Source organism: Peromyscus leucopus, chromosome 1 (assembly GCF_004664715.2).
Source record: "Peromyscus leucopus breed LL Stock chromosome 1, UCI_PerLeu_2.1, whole genome shotgun sequence".
In the NCBI taxonomy this organism is placed as follows: Eukaryota; Metazoa; Chordata; class Mammalia; order Rodentia; family Cricetidae; genus Peromyscus; species Peromyscus leucopus.
In genome coordinates, this window is record NC_051063.1 from 167,752,437 (window position 1) to 167,769,085 (window position 16,649).

At 53.3% G+C, this 16,649-nt stretch overlaps 1 protein-coding gene across 1 annotated transcript in view; it reads right to left on the reverse strand.

The window, feature by feature from the left end:
- Nucleotides 1-16,189, reverse strand: part of LOC114681541 (IgGFc-binding protein-like) — a 37,104-nt gene extending 20,915 nt beyond the window's left edge. The window contains exons 1-7 of the mRNA XM_028855076.2: nt 16,165-16,189; nt 15,794-15,850; nt 11,403-11,752; nt 7,803-8,373; nt 6,555-7,159; nt 2,733-3,300; nt 310-902 (exon numbers count right to left, since the gene is read on the reverse strand). Of these exons, the coding sequence (XP_028710909.1) occupies nt 310-902; nt 2,733-3,300; nt 6,555-7,159; nt 7,803-8,373; nt 11,403-11,752; nt 15,794-15,848 (2,742 nt within the window). The 5' untranslated portion in view covers nt 15,849-15,850; nt 16,165-16,189. The remainder of the gene's footprint in view (nt 1-309; nt 903-2,732; nt 3,301-6,554; nt 7,160-7,802; nt 8,374-11,402; nt 11,753-15,793; nt 15,851-16,164) is intronic.
- Between the last annotated feature and the right edge of the window lie 460 nt (nt 16,190-16,649).

Here is a 16,649-nt window from a genome sequence, read left to right on the forward strand (position 1 = left end):
GAGGAGGGAAGGGGAGGGGAGGGAAGAAGAGGGGAGGGGAGAAGAAGGGAGGGGAGGGGAGGGGAGGGGAGGAGAGGGGAGGGGAGGGAAGAGGAGGAGAGGAGAGGGGAGGGCAGGGGAGGGCAGGGGAAGGAAGAGAGTCAGTGGGACAGAAGAAGAGTTCTAGCCATATTGGAAAAGGTCCCCAGTTCCTAGCATCCTCTCTCTGGCCTTTCCACAGTACCTCCCCTAATTTTGCCATTTTCTCCAGGAGCTCTGCATACTCTCCCCACTCGGGGGCCTCCATCCATTCTCTGCCTCTGCTCTCACCTTGACCTTCCACTGATTCTGCTCCAGTCGCAGGGTGTGGTTGGCCACCAGGACTGTGATGGCCTTGGTCACACTGACTTGCCCGTTGCCCCAGGCCTCATTCTCCTGCAGGACAGTGAACTCGTGTAGGCCGGGCCGGGTTCCACAAGTCTGCGCTAGCACATACACACAGGTGCCCATGAAGTCAAAGCGGCGGCCGTCAAAGGTGATGTAATGAGGATCTCCTGATGCCTGGCAGGTGGTAGTGCCCACAGCCACACAGCCCAGGACTCCATTGGATGGTTGGCAAGCCTCATGTGGGCCACAGGATGAGGGCTCACAGGTAACCAGGCCACCTTCCTGGCAGTGGCAAAGAGAATCGCATCCAGGCCCAGGGTAGAAGGTTTCTCCTGGTGGGTGGTACGTGCCCTGGTGTACACAGCCGCAGGAGGCCAGAGGCACACAAGACTCACCACTGAGGGCATAGCCCTCATCACAGACACAGCTCTCTCGGCATTCTGTGCCACAGCCTTGGGACACTGGCAGGTCTCCACAGGACAGCGGGCATCCGTAGGAACACGGCTCATAGTGGCTGTGAGGTGGGCAGGCCAGGGCTGCAGAGAGAGGGCCGTCGGGATCACTAACTCTTTCAAAGGGACACAGTGGATGCCCCCAGTTTACACACAAGCAAGGGACCCAGCTGCAAGGTGTCTGTACGTTCAGTGGGTCAGAAGAACAATTTCTATCACATTTGATTAGATCCTGTCAATTAATATTTGTTCTAATAGTACTGGAATTGGTGACTAACGGCTGTCCAAGTTGAGTATAAACTTTGTGTATGCATGTTTTAAACATGCATGCCCATGTACGTGTGAGTAATCTCTGCAGTGTATCTGTGGATGTGTCTTTCCTTTTCACCCCTCTCCCTCCCTCCTGCCCCTCTCCTCCGGCTTCTTGCATTTTCTTCTAACTCAGAACCTCTGACTTTCAAGCAAAGCATTCCACCATTCTCCAGCAGTAGCTTTCATTTTATAGATGTACATACACAGACACACACACACCACACACACATTAGACAGACACACAGAGACACGCCATACACACACCATACAGACACACACATACACACCATACACACACACCATACAAACATACACAGACACACCACACACACACTACACAGACACATGTACCTAGAGTTTTCCTGCCTGGCCCACAGTCAGGACAAATCTCTGTCACCCGCCAGTCCCACAGCCACTCAGACCCAACCAAGTAAACACAGAGACTTACATTGCTTACAGACTGTATGGCCGTGGCAGGCTTCTTGCTAACTGTTCTTATAGCTTAAATTAAGCCATTTCTATGAATCTATAGCTTGCCCCATGGCTCGTGGCTTACACACACACACATATACACACACCACACACACCCACACCACACAGACACACACACAGAGACATACCACACAGACACACCACACTACACACACACATACACATACCACACTACACACACACACACCATACAAACATACACACACACCACACAGACACACACATACACACACCACATTACACACACACACCATACAAACATACACAGACACACGCGCGCACACACACACGCACACGCACACGCATGCACGCGCACACCCACCCACCACACAAATACTGTAATAGTGGTTTTAAATACAATACCATGTTGATCTTTGTGGAATGGATGATGGACATAAAGGGTCTACTGTCCTAGCATGCTTTGAGGTAGGTTCAACTTTTCTCACAATGAAAGGTTCTTAAAGGTCAAAGATTACCACTTGCTGGGAGTTTCAGTGTTTGCGATTAACTTGAGATGGAGCAGCTAGAGGTGCATACTCCACTCATAGAGTTCAAATCCTCCTCCCAGGGCAGAGAACCTGGCGGCATTTACACAGTTTGGCCTCATGCTGGAAGCTAGTCAAGCTGCATGTTAATGTACACCACTAAACATGTGCAGTATAGGGCATCCTCAAGTCAAGTTTAAAACTCAGGACATGGGTACATGGCTTTCCAAATCTCTGCAAAAGACAAGCTAAACTGCTTGCCAGCCCTTCCCGCACCCACATCTGAAGCAGAGACCTGCATGGGTTAAGTGTGGAGATGGGACCACGGACAACTGCAGAGGGGTCCAGGCTCATTCTAAATGCAGCACACTGCTTCTCCCTGACTGACCACTGACGCTGGCAATCTGACTTGAGATCACCATACATGCTCAGTCCCCAGAGTCATTGCATGCTGTTGTGACTTCCTAGCTGTCTTGAGTGCAGGCATGTAGCTGCAAGTTGGTACTCTTCCATGGTATCATCACAGTACCTTCCTCACCAGGCACCATAAGGATTAAACGATGCCACTCGTATGTTAATGAACAAACATCAGACCCAACCCCAGGTCGCCACCCTTGGTACTCACGGCAAAGCGTCTCACTCCTCCAGGGATGCACAGTGCCCCCAGCAGCCTGGCATGCAGCAGCATATGCAGCCAGGGCATCACACAGTGGCTTGGGCTGACCGGGCAGCAGGCAGAGGTCATAGACACAGTCACGTAGAGCACCCTGGGGGTCCAGCAACTTGTGACACTCCCTGAAGGGACCCTCAGGATCAGCAAGGATCCCACATTCCTTTTTGCTTTGTTGTTGCTGGGCCACAAGGGAGTCCAATTGGGGACAGTCGCCAGGATCAGTTGCTGCACAGCCAGGTATAACCTCCTCCTGCCAGCTGTTTCCAAAGTCCAGTGCGCTGGTAGCTTGGCCTCCACCCCTCAGAGCCAGGTCATCAGATGGGTCCCCATTAAAGTTCCCACAGAGCCCACACACAGCTTTAGCATAGCTACTGGGCACCTTGGCAGTCACATGAGCATCCCAGTTGTAGGTAACAGTCAAGCCAAAGTCTGTGCGCACGATAGCATCATTGCCCTGGCGGAACACCTGAACTTGCCCGCCTGCAGCCTGGAAGGGCAGGTACTGAAGGACGCCGTCCACCTGGGTAGAGACGCGGGAAGAACAACAGGTCAGTGTATTCGTGCTTTCACTCAACTGGCTCCAGCCACCCCACCCTCCCTGGATCCACCTCACGGCTTCACAACGGCCATTCCCTCTGCCTAGCACATCACCCAGTGCTCCTTATCTTCTAAACTGAGATCCAAGTCTCTCCTGCTTTCAAAGCCGGCCTCACCTGTCTCCCTGGTACCCGGCAGGCGCACGTGTTTGAACACCATCCAGAGCTGATGGTGCTGCATTGGGAGGCTCTGGAACCTTTAAGAAGTGGGCCAAGCTTAGAGAAGGACAAAGCTGGGAGGAACGTTTTACAGGATATAGCCCACTGACCTCTCTCTGCTTTCTGGCCCACTGAGATGTGAGCGGACCTCTCCTCACATCCAGTTAGTATGGGGCCAGTAGCCCTGTCTTCCTACCACACTGTACCGTATCCACGGGCCAAAACGAATCCCTCCTTGCGTTACTTCATGTCAGGCATTGGGCACGGAAAGAAGAGTGACTAACCCACCGGGTAGCTTTCCCGTTTAGTCTAGCCCCAAGGGCTTTGCACCCGGCCTAAACACCATCCACCAAGCCTGCTGCTTTTGCTTTATCCTTCTGGGCTTGTCTGCAGGTCAGACCTCTCACACGGCCTGCCAGCGAGACCTCGGCCCTGCCAGCGCCTTACCCATCATTACTCAGCCTCTATTGTCTCTGACTTTCCAGCCCTTACCTCCTCTGAGTCTTTTCTGGAACAGCACTCACCACATTCCAGCCTGCTCTCTGCATGCCAGCTTTTCACTGCCAAGCCTCTCATGGCGGCCTCAAATGATCTAGATGATCTGAGTCCTAATGTTCCCTCGTCAGTCTCCCAGCACAGCCCTGCCCCTGCATCTCCAACCATGCGTGGACTGGAACTCACAGAGCTCAGTCCGGACGTGAGGCTCCTGTACTTGCTGTACCCCAGCTTGCGACATTTTCATTCGCTTCCACATCCCAGTTCTCAAACAGTAGCAAAGGTCTCCTGTATAGTCCTCTCAAAACTAAGCTCTCTACCCACTTGGCCCACTCATGCCCACCTTTCTGACCCACAGTTCCTCCTGCCTCTGTATGCCATCTCCAGTGTTCCTCACAGGAATGCTCTCTTCATCTCAGTGCTACTCTAGTCTCTTCGAGACGACCCAGCCTCAGGCTTCCTAGCTGATCTCCCGTCTGCCTGGAAGATGCCTCCATTGGCCTGGTGGTGTCTTCCCTGTTCTCCAGGCCGTACCGGATTTCAAAGGCTTGGTTATAGCTAGCCCCATCTCTTTGCTCGCTGTCTCTGATCTCTCCACTCAAGCTCCATTAGCATCCTTGCTGCTCGTCACCTGCTCCAGCTTTACGTTCCTCGTCTTGCCTAATAAACTCCGGCAGGCTGGAGAGGTAGCTCAGTAGTTAGCAGCATGGACTGCTTTTACAGAGGACTCAAGGACTGACTTCAGTTCCCAGCATGCATGGTGGGTAGCACATTGCCTGTAACTCCAGCCCAGAGGGATCCCACACTTCTGGGTCCTCTGCCACGCAGGTTCACAACCCATGCCCCTCAGTTAAAAATAATAAAATCATTTTTCAAAGTATGAATTCCTGAGCAAAACAGCAGGGTTCCAAATTCTAGCTCGTGGGTATCTCAAACTCACTCAGGTCTTCTCAGTATCACACAACTGTGTCTCAGTAGGTGACTTAACCTTGTGCTGACGTTTTTAATCTAAGAAATAAAGCTTGCCTGAAGATCAGAGGACAGAGCCAGCCACAGAATTAAACACAGAGGTCAGGCAGTGGTGGCACACAACTCAAATCCTAGCACTCAGGAGGCAGAGATCTGTCTGGATCTCTGTGAGTTCAAGGCCACACTGGGCTACATGAGATTGATCTAGTCTAGGAGAGAAACAGAGCCAGGCAGTGGTGGCACACACCTTCAATCCCAGTATTTGGGAAGCACCCACGCCATTAATCCCAGCACTAGGAGGGTTGGGATAGGAAGTGAAGGGGCTGGGCAGAGACAGGCATCTAAGGCAGGAGACAGGACCCGAGGCATTTCGGCTGGGGACTCAGGGTCATTCAGTCTGAGGATTCGTGGAGTCGGTGAGGTGAGACGTGGCTTGCTTTATTCCTTTGTTTCCTCTGATCTTTCAGCATTTACCCCAACATCTGGCTCTGGGTTTTTATTATAAGACCATTTAGGATTCATACAACATAACCTCTCTGTGTTTCAGTTTTTTGTTTTTTCAGCCAAAGTTGAACTACTATTTTCCTTGCTTGCTGTGGAGAGGAGGTGAATGAACACGTACTGTTCCTTTAGCCCACTGAAGTTAGTGGTAACGTGATGTGTGTTAGGTATTCGGAGACAAGCCTTGGGCAAATGCCATGTCAGAGAGGTGAGAGAACAAGTACTGATGAATAATTATTCCCTCTCCTTATCTGGAGCCCCTGTACTTACTTATGGGCACCATTTCCTTCGCTCTAAGATTGCTTTGGAGACTAGGAGTGAAAGCGTGTGAGGGGTACATGGGACCTGGAGCACAGGAAGTTCTCTCTGTCAACCACTTCCAATGTTTCTATTCCTCGACCCAGGGGATGGGCCAGACTCCAGCTAGTGCCCTTACTTCTGTATTGTGTCAGCCATCGTGTGGACACCCGGCGCCCCGCTTCTCAGTTCCCCTCTGGTGTCTACAGAGAAAGTGAGTGCTTCTCTACTCTCGGTGGGGCTGGGCCCTTCTGAAGGCCGCCCTGACACTGTCGACACTGTTGGAGGTGCTCCATCTTGCTCCCAGAGGCCAGTGAGGCTCTGGGTTATCCTCCAACAAGCACATGCAGCTAGATACCGGCATCCATATGCCATCCGCTCTATGATCCACCATCTTCCAGAAAATGCACAAGTCTACAACTCTCAAGTTTCAGAAGACAGTCAGCAACCACCACCATCTCCTGGGCACTTCACGGGCACCAAGGCAGACATGAGGTCATCAGAGCTCCACAACTCCCCAGCCAATGGCTGCTGCTGCTGCTCCAGGATGAAGCCTCTCTTTTCCCCATCCTTTCTCAGAGGAAAACGCAAAGGCTACAGAGAGTCAGAGCTGAGGAGAGATGGCGCTGCCTGGCTCCTGGGCCTCCTCTTTAACCACAAGATTTTTTTAAAAATCAGCCCCTTCCACCCCAATTGCAGCCACTAACCTTCCAGGGCATTCACACCCACCCCCAATTCCCTACCCTGGGGCGCTCACCAGCACTCTTCCGGGGTACTCCCTGCGCACAGCCACCTCGACACCGCGGGCCACCACCCGCACAGCTCTGGTGTAGCTCACAGTCTGGCTTCCTCGGTGTTCATTCTCCACCAGCACCTTAAAGTCAGGCAGCGCGGCATCCTGGCCGCATGAGCCCACCAGCAGGTACGTGCAGGTCCCCATAAAGTCGAAGCGTCTTCCATCAAAGCTCACGTAGTGCGGGTCTCCCGATGCCTGGCAGCTGGCAAAGTTGTCTGGGTAGCAACCCAGGAGGCCGTTCAGCACACGGCAGCGCTCCCCAGAAGGGCATCCTGATGTGTCCCTGCAGATCACCTTCTGGGTGGCCGCATCACAGGTGCAGCGTTGCCGACACAGGTCGTCAGCAAACACTTCCTGACCTGGGGCCAGGGGGCGGCCCTGGAAGGTGCAGCCACAGGATGACACAGGCACACAGTCGCCACCACTGGCCACAAAGCCTGGAAGGCACACGCAGCCCTCCACACAAGGGCGGTCAGAGCAGTTGGTCGGGGCAGCTTCTGAGTTGCAGGAGGCTGGACAGGCAGGGCTGCAGGGATCATAGCAGCTGTTGGCTGGACAGGACAGGGCTGTGGAAGGACAGACGTTGGGTCAGGCAAGGGCGGGGGCTCCCCCAGACAAAGCCGCTTCCTCGGATCTCCACACCCCTCAGTTAATGGCGCTCATACTTTCTTGATGCTCAGGTCCCAATGGCCTCCTCTATCTCATCCCCGGACAACCCGTCAGTGGGCAAACCCTGTGACTTTCATAGTCAAAGCCACCCAGAATCTGTCTCCACAGCCCATGAACCACAACAGACTCCTGCCTGGTGTCCTGGTCTCCTGTCCCAAATCTGCTCCTCACAGCAGCCAGAGGAGCTGGGAATGCAGGATCAGACCACGAACCTTACCCCCAACCTCCATCTCAGAGAAAGCAGAGTCCTCCCCAGGCCCAGGGGCTTCCCTCATCATCTCCCTGTCCCCATCCCTCCTACTCCCCTACCCATGCCCATGCCTTCTCTGTCTCAACCCCCAATCTCTCCAAACTCTCCCTGTCCAATGATGTGTCTGTCCCAATCTTAGGCAACTTTGGCAAGACTTGGATGTCTTGGCCAACCTGTGTCTCTGACATTGTCCAGCATCAGGCTGAATCACAGTCATGACTCAGATATTGAGCAAATGCAAGGGGGTTCCCTGCCCTCACCATGGGCTTCGCATTCTAGGTGCTACTCACGGCAGTTGGTTGGCGACCTCCAGTTGCCAACAGAGACACCCAGTTCTGCACAGGCCTGGGCATAGGCGCTAAGGCTCCGGCACAGGCTGAGGCGTTCCCCTCCAGTCACACAAAGGTCAAACACACAGTCCTCCAGGAAAGGCTTGGGGTCCAGGAATTCGTGGCAGGCAGAGAAGGGGCCTGTGGACAGAGTTAGCATGCCACAGAGACGGTCTCCCTTATAGTGCTGGGTCTGGCCTGCAGTGCAGGAGGGGCAAGTGGTGTGGCAGCCGTCATCACACAGGTAGTCCCCATCATCCAGCTTCCAGCTATTTGCAAATTCCAAGGCATCCGGAGCCTGTTCCCCGTCAGGTGTGAGGAAGTCGTCGGCAGGGTCTCCGTTATAGTTGCCGCACAGCCCCCATACCTGGTTTTGGAAGCGCTTGGGCAGGCTTAGTGTCAGCTGGCAATCCCAGTTATAGGTGACCACCAGCCCAAAGTCCAGCTCTATCACACCTCGTGTCCCACTCTGGTACACACGCAGGCGACCGTCACTCAGGGAGGCAGGGAGACGGGAGCGCTGATTGTCGATCTGCAGAGAGGCAGCAGCGGTCAGACCCCTGTGTTATCTCCCCTTCAGCCCTCATCTCCTCCACTCAAGTCCCCAGCTCTAGTCACACAGGACACCCTCCTCCTTGCCCTTCCTTTGTCCTTCCCAGCGGAGCCCAGGGATGCTTGCTCTTGCACCTCCAGTGGCCTGAGGTGTTCTTCCCGGGATGTGCATGAAGACCCCCCTCCACAGCTAATGTCTGCCGAGGTGTCACCAAGTCAGTGAGGCCACCCCTGACCACCCTTCCTGTTGCCTCTCCTCCTCTGCTTCCCGGTCCCCACAGCATCTCGCCTTCTCCCCCAGTGTGCTAGTGTCCCGCATCCTCCATCTGTCTGAGCCACTAAAGGCCACCTCATGGTTTTCTCTCCAGTGCCTCCCGCAGTGCCCGGCAGGAGAGCAGGCTGGCTACAAGTGGTGAAGCCAGTGTGAGGAAGGAAGCTGGCAGGCCTGGTGCCAGCAAGGGGCAGCTGCAGGGAACCAGTGAGACCAGCAGGACTCATGGTCATGAGCTAGGGAGTGAGAGACGGGAGGCTGTGGGCAGAACTAGTCAAGACCAGCACCCGCCAAGAGGACAGATCTGCCATCACGGTGGCAGATCAGTCAGCACAGTAAGATCTCTGCCCAGGGGCAGCTGTAACCCAAGCCCTGGCACATTCTGAGCTGCGGGCAAAGTGGCACATGTTCCCTGATGCCTCCTCCCTCTCTAAGAAGCAAGGAGTTGGCTGTCTCTCTGCTCTGTGACACACCTTCACTTTAGAAGGGCCTCATGTCTGTCCTCCACCTCGCCCCCGCCAACGGCCATGAAATAAGCTCATTTTTCCAGACCCTGTCCGTGCTGGAAGACCACAGGGGAAGACACAGCCACACAGCACGAGCAAACAGTGCGAGCTGCGGAGTCAGGCTGGGAGACAGGAGGCCCTGCAGAGGGCTGGGGCCGACCGGAAGCCTCGAGGAAAGGCTGGACGGAATTCTGCCAGCCAAGGAAGTCTCCCCAGAGAGGGGAGGGCTGAGTCAAGCCTGGAAGGAGCAATAAGAGCCCCGGCTGTTCTGCAGGAGATAGGAGGCCTGCCAGTGTGAGACCAGCGGGCAACCCAGCGAGCCCTGTCTCAAAGCGAAAGGGAGAGAGCTGGAACGCAGCCCAGCAGTACAGCGCTCAGCATTTGGGGGGGGGGCATTCAATAATCACATTTCAAAAAATTCAGCATTCTTTTTTTAAAAGGACCAAAAGAAGTAGTTTCTTGTGTGAAGGAGAAAAAAAACCAACAGATGATGTCTATGCACACGTTGTCAGTTTTATACTATGCCCTTTTATGAAGTTCTTTGTGAGTCTCTATACTCACTATGTGGACAAGGCTGGCCTCAAGCTCACAGAGGCACCTGTCTCTGCCTCCCAAGCACTGGGAGGCACAACTAACCTATGAGGGAAAAGAATCAAGACAGTGATATGCAGGAGACATTCCCTGAAGACCATCTGGAAAGCTGCGGTAGGATCGTCCACAGTGATGGAAAGATTCTCTATCTTAACGGGGGTTTTGTTACACGTTTGTCAAAACTCTGTTGAAGTGCATACTTACAGTGTATGATTTTGGTTTTTTGGGGGGGGATGTGTGTGGATTGAAACTGGGCCTTTCCAGGTGTGGTGGTACACTCGGGAGGCAGAGGCAGGCAGATCTCTGAGGTTCAGGCCATGCTGGCCTACACAATGAGTTCCAGGCCAGCCAGAGTTATGTAGCAAGAGTCTGACTAAAATAAAAATTAAAGCAGAAAGTACAAGGGCTCTGCCCTGACTGTGCACCCAATCCTTCATTTTTTTCAGAGTCTAAGTGGGTGCTGCGCCACTGAATATAAATATATTTATCTGAAAACAAAGCAAAAATTATGTAAACATTGCATTCTAGTCAATGATACGTATGTTGAAGTCATTTTGGTGATGTGTCCTGATGTCTGTAATTGGGTTTCAAGTACATAAAAAATGAGCCTGTCAATCTGACAGGAATGTACAGATGGGTATCTGTGGTAAATGAAGAATAATTAAAATGTTGAGAGTCTGTGTAGGGGCTGATATACAAGTGCTCACTGTCTAAATTACCTACCCTTGGTTCAAACATCTGAAATCTGAAATAATGAATCTGATACTTTTTGAGCATTAAGAAGACATTATACATGGGTTCAGTCCCTGATACCAGAAAGGAGGGTGAATAAGATTTTAAAACTGTGTGCACTGAACACCATGTATGAAATTATCTTTAGGCTTTGTGTTAGGAATGTATGGAACTTAAATGGATTTTGTGTTTAGGCTTGAGTCCCATCTTAGTATGGACATACAAATATTCCAAAATCTTTAAAAGTTTGAAATCTGAAGCACTTTTGGCCTCAAGCATCTCAGACGAGGGAGTCTCAACCTGCACAGTGACTTGTTTAGAGACTTCCCGCTGCCATGGTGACATGGTGGAGAAGGGGGAACAACTGCTCCTGCTTTGACTGCACAGCAGTGTGTACCAGACTGAGCACAGAGACCCGGCCGCCGGCTGCATGTGTTCCTTTCCAGTGTTACTAGGGAGACCTCACCTGTGCCCGCTCACAATACAATGCCACCTCAAAAAGATGCTGTAAGCATTAAAGACAGAATGTACCACAAAAAAAAAAAAAAAAAAAAAACATGTACCCAGAAGCAGACCTGGCACCAGCACACCGTCACCATCACCAGTGGTGACTGGGCTGCACTAGAGATCCTTCGTTGCTGGACAGTGACATCATTCTTTTTCCATTTTCTCTTTTCCCGTTTGCTTTTCCAAAGAGCATCTGATTGTCTTCCTAACCGGTCACTAAACAAAACATCCTTAACGCTTGTAGACGCGGAGTCAGTGAGGGAAGGTTTTAAAGAAATGGTTTTCCTGTCTCACTAGTTCCCTACCACCTCACCCACAGAAAGGCTGAGTTTGGGGTCTGAGCAGGGCTCGGGCTCCTGTTTTTGACTGGTGGCTCATGGGTACTCAACTCTGAACACTTACCCGGGCGAAGCCAGTTTCCCCACGAACCAGTGACACCGAGTGGCTGTAGGCGTAGACTGTGACCAAGCCCACGTAGGAGACTTGCCGGCTGCCGCGGTGCTCATTCTTGGCCTCCACACTGAAGGCGGGCAAGGTCTCATCCTCTCCACTCAGCTCAGCCATGGTGTAGGAGCAGGTGCCCATCATGTCATAGCGACGGCCATCGAAGGTGGTGTAATGGGGATCACCCTGGGCGCGGCAGACAGCTGTGGACTCAGCTACACACCTGGCCTTCCCACTCACCATCTGGCAGCGCTGCCCGGATGTACACTGAATGCCTTGGCAGGAAGCCTCTGCTGGGGAGAGCCGAGCTGGGGAGGGAAGAGAGTTAGAAACAAAGTTAGAAATATTCGTGAGGTCGGAAACCTGGGATCCTCCTTCAGTGTGGACCATGGGCAGTTGGCTCACAGCCACCCATTTTACAGGTATAGAAACTGAGGTTTGCAGTCTCATGGAGAGGGATTCTCTGGGTTTCCTGACACCCCAGAGTTTCTTTTTCTTTTACTTACTTTTTTTAAAAAAGATTTACTTATTTATTTATTAGGTATACAGTGTTCTGCCTGTAGTCAGAGAGGGCACCAGATCTCATTACAGATGGCTGTGAGCCACCATATGGTTGCTGGGAATTGAACTCAAGACCTCTGGAAGAGCAGCCAGTGTCCTTAATCACTGAGCCATCTCTTCAGCTCCACCCCAGGGTTTCTGATTTCACTGTTTAACACAGCTTGACCCAGAGGAGTGGCAAGGAGTGAAGAGGGACCAGGAGCAGCCACTGAAACATTCAGCTGTTCATGGTTCCATTTCCCTCTTCCTTGTCTTCCCATCTGCTGGAATGAACAAGGACAGGAAATGGAGGACAGGACAGGGGGTGTGGGTAAAGCGCTTGCTGTGTGAAAGCTGGGCACAGTGGCATGCACGGGTGTCAGCTCAGTGAGACTGAAGGGAGCAGTGACAGGCAGGTCCCAGGGCTGGCTGTCAGCCAGGTCTGCTGATGGAGAGCTCCAGGTTCAGAATCTCAAAAACAAACGGACAAGATGGGGAGGCATCAGAAGAGGATACCTGACAATGATCCCTGGCCTCTGCACATGTGTGCTGGGGTATGCATATCTGCATACACACATGCATGCCTGAGTGTGCATACCTGCTTACACACGTGCATGCCTGAGTGTGCATACCTGCTTACACACATGCATGCCTGGGTGTGCATACCTGCTTACACACATGCATGCCTGAGTGTGCATACCTGCTTACACACATGCATGCCTGGGTGTGCATACCTGCTTACACACATGCATGCCTGGGTGTGCATACATACAGATACACACATGTTGTAAGTGCCCCTTGAAGTGGGGTGGCATTTTTGCCAGGATAAGGAAGCCCTGGTCTAGGTTCCCAGTTGAAGAAGACAGTCTAGGAAGAAACAGCCCTTCCTGGTCAGCCTCCAGCCCTCAGAACTCTCTCCTTCTGATCCCCCTGCAACAGCTCACCCCTCACCCCGCACCGCCCTGACCTTCTGCCACAAGGAAGTGCATTCATTTGTTCCACTCTCACCACAGTCCTGGTGTGTGTGTGGGGGGGGGGGGAGTCAGGCATTATCCCCACTTCAGAGTCGCAGAAACTGAAGCCCAGAGAGGTGGGGTGACAGGCCGAAGGTCACACAGGCACAGCTGGGGTTTAACCCCAGGCCCTGTGGCTCTGGCCTTGTGTTCTCACAACCCCCGAGCTACCTGCTGGCATCTTCTGAATGGGCTGAGCCTGAGGCCGCACACAGGGCCAGATCCTGTCCCTTAACCATGCCAAAGCACATGAAGCACCCAGGGAGGCTGGAGTGCAGAGACGCCCCGTCCCGGTGTCCTCACTGTTAGTACTTTTGGATCTCCAGACTTTGAGCATCAACAGTCCTCCATGAGGCGTGCAGTACTGCAGTGAGCAGCGGCTATAACTGTATCAGTTGCTGAGGTATCAAAATATTGACCAGCCCCTTCCCAAAGATCCCCCCACCCTGGCTTCCTGGGTCTCCCCAGGACCCTTCTTATAAGCTCATCACAAACCGATAGCGTGCACAGTAGGGCTTCCTGATGCAGTGCTATGGATGGTTGTGCCTTCAGTCACTCCTGCTGGTAAATATTCAGAATGATTTTCTGTAGGGGTAGGAAGGGCTGAGAGGAATTAAGGAAGTGTGCCGTGGAGGATAGACATGAGATGGAAAGGTTGACTCAATCAGGAAGCCAAAGAGGAATAGGTAGGGAAGGCATGGCCAGGAGGCCAAGGCCAGGCAGGGCTCATTTCCCATCACTCACTCTGTCCACAGGCAGCTCCTGTCCCATAGCCCACAGCCTGGGCCAGCCCGAAGGTGAGCAGCCCAAAGCTGGTGGAAGCCTCAGCTGTGTGCATCTTGTCAGCAGTGCCGAGGTCCACTTCCGCATAGGAGAACTCGCTGCCTGGCACAGGCACCCACGTGAGTTTGGCTCCCAATGCCTGCCCATCCATGGTTAGCTCCCTGGCAGCTTTTGTCTGTGCGACCACCAGGGCCACACCCTCGGTGCCTGGCACACTCTTGATCACATAGGCAGGGCAGTAAGCTGCCACGTCTGGGATCAGGACCAGGTAAGGGTCATAGGTCACTTGGTCCTTTATGGCCCCCGTGCCAAAAAGCACAACCTGGATGCCCACGTCTGCAGACAGGTAGAGTGGCCGGGTCGGCCGGATCTCAAACTCAGCCACATCACCCATTTGGAGGCCCCGGGAACCAATGGTGCCCCCATGGTTGTATGTCAGTTTTGTGGTCTGGCTGGCTACAACATAGGCTAGATCATAGCGGGACTGGGAGGTCAGAGGGGGGACCACATAGTGGGTTCCCCAGGCAGATGTGGGTAGCAGTTGCTCCACCACATGGTTGCAGTCCGTGTGCTTCTGGACACAACTGTGGCCAGAAAGAACAGCCACTGGGCTGCTGGCTGTGACCCTTGACCCGGAGAGATCTGATGTGCTCTGTAGCTGGGCTACTTCATAAGGCTGCAGAATCACACTTAAAACACTACCAGCTGGATGGAAAGTGCCATGGAATGTCACTCCTGCCTTCAAGCTGATAGTGACTGAGGCACCTGCTCCGCCAGCCACCACAGCAAACTCCTTTACATATTGGGCAGAGATGCCAGGGGGTGTGAGCACAAAGTACTCTGTGCCCAGGGCTCCAACAGGCCAGAGCAAGGTTAGCTCCGCTGTTCTAGGCTTAGCATTTAATGCCTGCACAGAGATGGGGTGGTCAGAGTGGACCACTACTGCATGCCGGAAAGTGCCGCTGCCAGTCATCTCTGCTTTGGCATTGATGTTGACCATGACTGACTCCCCAGGCTTCACTGTGACCTTCTGGGAGGTGTCACCCGCCTGGCTGAGGATGGTGACAGAGGCGATGTTCTCTGACAGACTGGAGATGAAGAGGCGGAGAGAGGCCGTGCCGTACCCCGGCTGGTCATTCTGCAGGAAGGCCGTGAGGAATTCTTCCCCACCAGTGTTCCTGGAGTTCACTGTGGCCTCCTGGGTCAACCCTTAAGAGAACGCAGGTGTGGGTCCACTTATTCGTCCCCTTACAAACCCAGCCCGCTGGCCTGTACCTGAGAACCTCTTGAGATAACCCCCCTCTGCTCCCACGTCCCTCCTCACTCACGAGGTGCTCATCCACACGCCGTTCTGACTTTCGCTGCCCCAACACCTGAGCGCTTTGCACAGTGCTCTGCAACTCAAATGCAGCGGGGCCAGATGAGGCCCAGAAATGAGTGAGATCGTCCAGAAGGGGACTGTGGACCCTGGAGCACCAGGCTCCATCTGAGACAGCTTTTGCTGGTTGTTAATATGAAAGACTGGAGCCTTTCAAAAATGCCACACATTTACATTTTTCAAGAAAAGCTGTTTGGCTAACTGAAGTTCTAAATGAAATTTCCATCCAATCTGTGTAGTTTCTGTCTTAATATGACTAGGGGATTTGTGTGAAGTGGGTGGAGGGGGAAAGGGATTGTAGGAATGTGGACAGAGTGTCTGTGAGAACTAGAGGGTAGGGGGCTCTTCAGTGTGTGTGCACGCGCATGCGTGCGTGCGTGTTTGTGTGTGTGTGTCTGTGTGTGGATGGGAGAGAGAGAGAGAGAGAGAGAGAGAGAGAGAGAGAGAGAGAGAGAGAAGCATAAATGAATTCTATCATATTTCTTGCATTACCTAAGGGCCTCTTCAATTTCAGCTGCTTCTGTCTCATTTAAGTTAGCCTTGGGGGATGGCACTGAGAGGGGCCAAAACTTGAGGGTGCTGACCCGGGCAAGCAGCGTTTTCCCAGACATGAATGGGGGCTTGATCTGACTTACCCCACAGGAGGGTTGCTCCGGCCCAGAGGGCCCACCAGCTCCACAGGGATCCCATGCCTGCAGCAGGGCGAGAGGGAGGTCAGAGGATGCTGTCCTGTTGGAGACCATTCCAGATGGGACAGAAGGGACAGTCTCAGGACAAGGACCACCGGGTGTAAGGAGGGCTCAGGTGGGAAGGGAAGTTGAATAGATAGGACCAGATGGGTTTGGGGTGGGGGGTGAGGCTGGGCGTGAGATGGGGAGGTCAGGATCAAAGGCAATGGCCGGGGTAGCCAGGGGTCTGAAGGTGGCGGTAAAGAGGTGGTCTAACACCCAGATCCAGAATAGGGTGTTAGTTGCCCCCTTCTGCAGAGAACCTCAGCCTTTCTCACCTGCAGGTCCCGGAGCTGCAGGACCAGATTGAAAGCTAGGCTATATAGTGGAGATTCCTGGCTCCTTCGGCCACACCCTGGGTCACCTGACAAGCCCATGATGCCAACTTCCTGGAGGAGGAGGATGCTCTCAGGCCAGGTGGAATGGGGAGCCCTGAAGACCTGCCAAGGGTGGAGGATGAGTCTGTAGCCTGTGTTCTGAGAGGGCTGTGAGAACAGCTGGTGGTTACACCCTGGGAGCTTATGGATCAATTCAGTCCTGGAAGGGCGTCGTCCTTATGGAGACAGCTGGAGAGCAGCATGTTGAGATCCTGGGTCCCTGGGCACGGGTGGGGTAGTGGTTAGGGTTTGAAATTGAGATGGGAGGTGGCAACTCGTCATGTTTGCTGGCTCACTGGCCAGATTACTTTCTCTGACCCCTGCCAGAAACAACAGTAAAGCACTCACATCCGGGCCCTAGCTCCCTGCGGTCCCAAGCTGAGCCT